This window comes from Neomonachus schauinslandi, chromosome 13 (genome assembly GCF_002201575.2).
Source record: "Neomonachus schauinslandi chromosome 13, ASM220157v2, whole genome shotgun sequence".
Taxonomy (NCBI): Eukaryota; Metazoa; Chordata; class Mammalia; order Carnivora; family Phocidae; genus Neomonachus; species Neomonachus schauinslandi.
This window is the reverse complement of record NC_058415.1, coordinates 92834813-92840476: the sequence shown is the minus strand read 5'-3', so window position 1 is coordinate 92840476 and position 5664 is coordinate 92834813. Positions and strand designations below refer to the sequence as shown.

The window sequence follows — 5664 nt, the reverse complement described above, 5'->3', positions numbered from 1 at the left end:
GGGCACCCAGCAGGTGGTGAAGTGTGCGGGAAGGAGCTGATCCCGTTGGGGGAGGCTCCTTCGAATCCACCCAGGAAGGGACCAGTGTGTGGGTATGGGTGAGGCCTGTGGCAGGGGCCCCGGCCAGCCTGGCCGTGCAAACAGGAAGGGCAGGGGCACTGGCAGCCAGAAACGGGATCAGCTCCTTCCCGCACACTTCACCACCTGCTGGGTGCCCGCCCCACGGAAAGGTGGGCTGAAGTAAGGCCGGAAGCCAGGGCGTGGCTCCTCTGCGGTCCCCCTGCCAGAGAAGAGATGCCAGGGTGGGGCCAAAGGCCCATGCCACCGTGGTCACCTCCCTAGTCTTTGGGCCGCTAGAGGGGCGAGGGCTGGCCACAGCCGCCGGCTCTGGTCAAGCCCTGGTGCCCCCCAGCTGGGAGTCAGGCCTGGCGGCTGCATCCACAACACACCACCAGATGGTTTCCACCAGATCCTATGGCCTCTCTTCCCTCCTTGGATATTACGCAAAGCTCCCCGGCACAGCTCGGAGGTTTTGCAGGGGCTGGGGAGCCTCAGAGATGCCCCACTCCTCCTCTCCTGCCCTGGCCCCTGTCTCCTCGGGGGTGCAATGCCAGCCCCCTGGCTCCACCAGGATGGCAGTCTGGTCCTCACTGAGGGGCAGGAGCTGGGGGAGGCCAGCAGCCCCAGGCGCCCAAGGGTGAAGCAGGAGGGGGACCACAGGGTGGTGGAAGGCCCTAAGGATGGCGAGGGGCAGGTGACCCAGGCCGTGGTTCCTGTTTGGTCCTCCTTCCACAACCCCCATCCCCCAGACTTCAAGAACGTGAGCGGCCTGAGGCCTCCAGATGCTGAGTGTGAGAGCCAGTCCTTGCCCTGCCACCTCCAGGACCAAGAAGGGTCCTGGAGGTGGCAGGGAAGGAAGCTGACGGGGCACCAGCTCGGCTGAGTGGGGAGCAGGCCAGAGCTCAGGGAAGTCTGATCATGCTGACTTACCGTATCTGCAGCTCAGAGGAACTGGAGCAGAAGGGGAAGGAACTTGACCTCCAGGCCTGGGCCCCCAGGGCTGGTCAGAGGGGAGGGGAGGGGAAAGGAGGAGGCCTCTGGACTTCTGCCTTCTTTTTGCTGGAGCAGGCACCAGCCCCCTACCTGCCAGAGTCAGGGACACAACGACTCCTTCCCTTTCCACTCTGGAAAGCCCCCTCTGTCCCCACCCCCACCATGGGCCTGGAGGAGGAGGCCTGGAGTCCCTGAGGGCAGGCCCCTGCCCACATCCCCGCTCCTCAGGAGCAGCAGCTCTTCCCAGGCCGGCCAGGACCCTGGGACTTCTGTGGACATGTGTCCTCGGGTGAGGAAAGAAGCACAGTGGGCCCTGCAGCCCACCCTGGGACTGGCACTCCTGGGACCCCGGGACCGAGACCCTTCCGCTGGGGACCTGGGTTCTAGGACATGGTGTCCTAGAGGTGGCAGGGGTGAGGTGGGGGGGGTAGCCCACTTAGGAGGCAAGGGAGAAACCTCAGCCTCCTGGCGGAGAGCTGAGCACAGCACATCTGCAGCCTGAGGGTCTGGGAGCGGCACGAGCAGGCGTTGAGCAGGGGAAGTGGGTGATGCCACCACAGGAGGGGAACGGCTGGCCTGGGGCTCCGCGCCGCCGCCAGGGGAAGTGTGCCCTGCCTTCCGGGCCTGGTGGCTGGCAGGGACTGGGTCCCTATGTCCAGGGGCAACCTCCACCTGGGACAGCGTGTCCTCGACTTGCCTGCCCAGCTGGTCATCCCCAGGCCTCTCGGAGCCCGGCCGGGGTGTGGGGGCATGACACTGGCCTGGGGATGGTGCCCCTCCTACCCCCGGCAGCCAGAGGATCAGAGTGGGAGGTGGGGTGAGGATGGTGGTTGATGCCAAAGGTCACCTCCAGGGCGGGGGGGGGTGGGGGGCAGGGGCGGGGCAGGGGCAGGAAGATCGCGGGCGGTCTCTCATCTCATCTCAGGCAGATGAAAGGGCAGCGCCTCCAGGTCGGGCTGAGCGTGAGGTTCAGCTGTGATTGCAGATACCTCTGCCTAGTGGCTGTTGTGATTTGAGATCCTCCGGTGTGCCGGGCGGCTAATTCTGGGAGCTGCGGATGAATAATGCTGGTGAGTGTCTGGTCTTCGGGGAGACGCGGGCTGGGAGGACGGGCCCGAGGGCAACCCTGGGAGCACAGCGGCTCTTTCTATGTCCTGTGTAGGGTGCGGCCCCTCCTGGAGGCTTCGGGCCTTGGGGGCCCTGGCTGGAGCCACCCTGCTTCCCGCCCTGTGGCTCCTGAGGCTACTCGGGGTGGCCCCTGTGCCAGGCCCTGCGCCCCCGCCCACGCTCACCATCCTCATCTGGCACTGGCCCTTCACCGACCAGCCCCCAGAGCTGCCCAGAAACACCTGTATCAGCTACGGGGTTGCCCGCTGCCACCTGAGTACCAACCACAGCCTGCTGGCCATCGCGGACGCTGTGGTCTTCCACCACCGTGAGCTGCAGACCCAGCGGGCTCGCCTGCCCCTGGCCCGCCGGCCGCGTGGGCAGCCCTGGGTGTGGGCCTCCATGGAGTCGCCCAGCCACACCCACGGCCTTGGGCGCCTCGGCGGCATCTTTAACTGGGTGCTGAGCTACCGGCGAGACTCCGATATCTTCGTGCCCTATGGCCGTCTGGAGCCTCACGCGGGGCCCGCACCGCCGCTGCCGGCCAAGGAGGGGGTGGCAGCCTGGGTGGTCAGCAACTTCCAGGAGCGGCAGCGGCGCGTGCAGCTGTACCAGCAGCTGGCGCCTCACCTGCAGGTGGATGTGTTCGGCCGTGCTAACAGGAAGCCACTCTGTGCCAACTGCTTGCTGCCCACCGTGGCCCGGTACCTCTTCTACTTGTCTTTCGAGAACTCGCAGCACCGGGACTACATCACGGAGAAGTTCTGGCGCAACGCGCTGGCAGCCGGGACCGTTCCTGTGGTGCTGGGGCCCCCGAGGGCCACGTACGAGGCCTTCGCACCCGCCGATGCCTTTGTGCACGTGGACGACTTCAGCACAGCCCAAGAGCTGGCCTCTTTCCTGGTTGGCATGAACGAGAGCTGCTACCGACGCTACTTTGCCTGGCGAGACCGGCTCCGTGTGCGGCTGTTTGGGGACTGGAGGGAGCGCTTTTGTGCCATCTGCACTCAGTACCCCCACCTGCCTCGAGGCCAGGTCTACCAGGACCTCAAGGGCTGGTTCCAAGCCTGAGCTCTGGCCAGAGGAGGAGGCGGAGGAGGGTGGCTGGGCGCCGGTGGTGTGGGTGGGAAGCTGGGTGTTGAAATCAGACCACAGGGCGTCCGGCCCCCACAGGCCGCCATCAGGTTAGTGCAGAGGCCGGGGCTGGAGGCTGGAAAGCAAGGGTTGGCGGGAGTGGGCTGGTCTGGGCAGGCTGCCCGGAGAAGGAGGCTCGTGGGCATTGGAGCAGAGGCATTCGGGGGTGAAGGTGACAGTGGGGAGTTAGTGGGGGTGCATGTTGCTAGTTGATCAAAGATACAGGCTCCCAAGGACCTCCGAGGACCTCCCTCCCCACCTTGATAAAATCCCAGGGGGATCCTCTGGCCCAGACACGGGCTGGGAGAGGCCAGAGGCAGGGCCCTCCTGCAGTCTGTAGGGGAAAAACCTGGGCCCCCAGACCTCCTCTGTCACCGAGGTCCCTTGGCTTGGGCCGTGCAGGTTCATCACCCACACCCTCCACCATGCTGGAGCCAGGCCCTGCGGACACCATGACAAGCAAGCCAGGTTGTTGGCCTTCTTGCAGCCTGCCGTCAGCTCTGGGAGGGGCAGTGGTCAATAAAGAAAGGGAGGACAAGAAGGGCACGCGCTGAGTCTTGGCCTGTCTGCCCTCCCCCTGCCGCTTCATCCCCCTGCCACACAGGCCTCCTTGTCCTGATGGGATCCCGCCGGCTCCTCCTCAAGGCCTCTGGGCTCCCCGTGCTTAAGAGACCCTCCCCCACACCGTGGGGCCTGCCATCTTCCTTCGGCCCCTGCTAAATGAACGGCACGGCACCGGGGAGCCTTTCCTGACCCCCAAAAGGCCGAGATGGGTGGAGAGTAGGGGGTGCCGAGGTCTGAAACCTGGCTGGGGACGTCAAAGATGCCTCGTCTTGAAGGCCCTGGGAGGGTGTCTGGTGTGTGGCAGGATCTGCTCCGTGGTGTAGGGCTGGCTCTGCCTGGTGGCTGGTGACCACACGGGTGGCAGGGGGTCCCGAGCATGCTGCTGCAGCCTGGCGAGCCCCTGTGAGAGGTGAAGCTGGTGCTGCAGATCGGGGCCCCAACAGGATGCTCCACAGGGGTAGGGGTCAGGATTTGTCCTTGCCCCAGATGGGGGTGGGCGGCAGGTGGAGGCCGGAAGCTGCCCTCCCCCTTGACCGTGGCTTGTGTGAAAGGCCTGCCAGTGACTTCCTGCCCCGCCCTAGCCCCACGTGCTGACCAGGGAGAAGGATGTGGGATTGTAAAGAAGGAGCGGGGAAGGGACAGGTAGCTGTGGTCCCCCAGGCCTGCGATTCAGTTTAGGGGAGCCCTCTATGTGCACCCCCTATGTGCACGCCCCCCACACTGGACATCACCTGACCTGCCTCTCCCATTGGCAAGTGGGGAGACTGACGTTGGGGGGGGCCCTCAGAGCCACCCACCAGGGTTCCCTGCCCTCTGAATCCCCCTGCTGGCCACCTGGGGACACTGCAGCCTCCCTCCCCCAGCCACCAAACAGCCTCTGCGGAATTCACTCCACTCCAATTCCATCTGCAAGGGCCGGACTGGCTCTCGGATGTGGGGAGAGAAATGAGCCACTCACCGAGGGGCAGCCTCAGTCTCCCCGAGGACCCTGTCTACCCCACCTGCAGGGAACCGCTTCCCTGGGCCAGAGCCCGGCCAGGCCCATCCTGCCACTTGGTCACCAAGTGGTTCATTCTCAAGGGACACAGGGAATTCTCACAGCGGTGGGACAGCCCCCCTGCAGGCCCCCTCGCAAGCGCTCACTCCTCCCTTAAGTGGCGTGGGTCAGGAAGCACCTGCTTGGGCCAGAACGTTGATTCTTGAAGACTCGAGGGCAGACACTGCCCGCCCTGCACAGGTGGGATCTCCAGCCAGGACTAAGCTGTCCCCTCCCCACGTGCGGGCGGCTACCCCCTTCCAGCCTGGCAGTGACGCTGGGGACCGGGACCTGGCTCTGACGTCCGGATGAAATTCTTGCCCCCAGCACTTCTGCGCGGGCGGGCGGAGGTCGTGCACCCCCTCAGCATCCACCCAGGGTGCCCTGGGGGCCAGTGACCATCTTGGGGCGCCTCTGCGGGACGATTCCAATGGGGGTTGCTGCGCGCCGGCCACATGCCCCTGGGAGAAGAGCACCCCAGACGGGGGTGAGTCGGGGGTTTAGATGTGAGCTCTGGGGCACGTCACTTCAACGCCTGGCGAGATGGGGGCGACCAACGAAGCCTCCCGTGGCTGGCCGGGTGGAGCTCCAGGAACGGCCCGGCAGGGCGGCGGGGGTTCCGGACGCAGCTCCGGGCGGCGGGCGCAGCGCGGCGCCTTTAGGCGGGGGCGGCGCGGGCGGGGGGCGGCCGCGAGTGGCTGTCACCGGCCGCCGGGGCGGAGCCAGCGCGGAGCCGGTCCCGGACGCCCCAGACCCCGCCCCGCGCGGGC

General features: G+C 66.3%; 1 protein-coding gene across 2 annotated transcripts in view; it reads left to right on the top strand.

Moving 5' to 3' along the window:
- Window positions 1–3833, top strand: part of FUT7 (fucosyltransferase 7) — a 4282-nt gene extending 449 nt beyond the window's left edge. For both annotated transcript variants that reach the window (XM_021691026.1, XM_021691027.1), the window contains exons 2-3: window positions 1979–2123; window positions 2216–3833. In XM_021691026.1, the coding sequence (XP_021546701.1) occupies window positions 2111–2123; window positions 2216–3231 (1029 nt within the window). In that variant the 5' untranslated portion in view covers window positions 1979–2110 and the 3' untranslated portion in view covers window positions 3232–3833. The remainder of the gene's footprint in view (window positions 1–1978; window positions 2124–2215) is intronic.
- Window positions 3834–5664: the final 1831 nt, after the last annotated feature.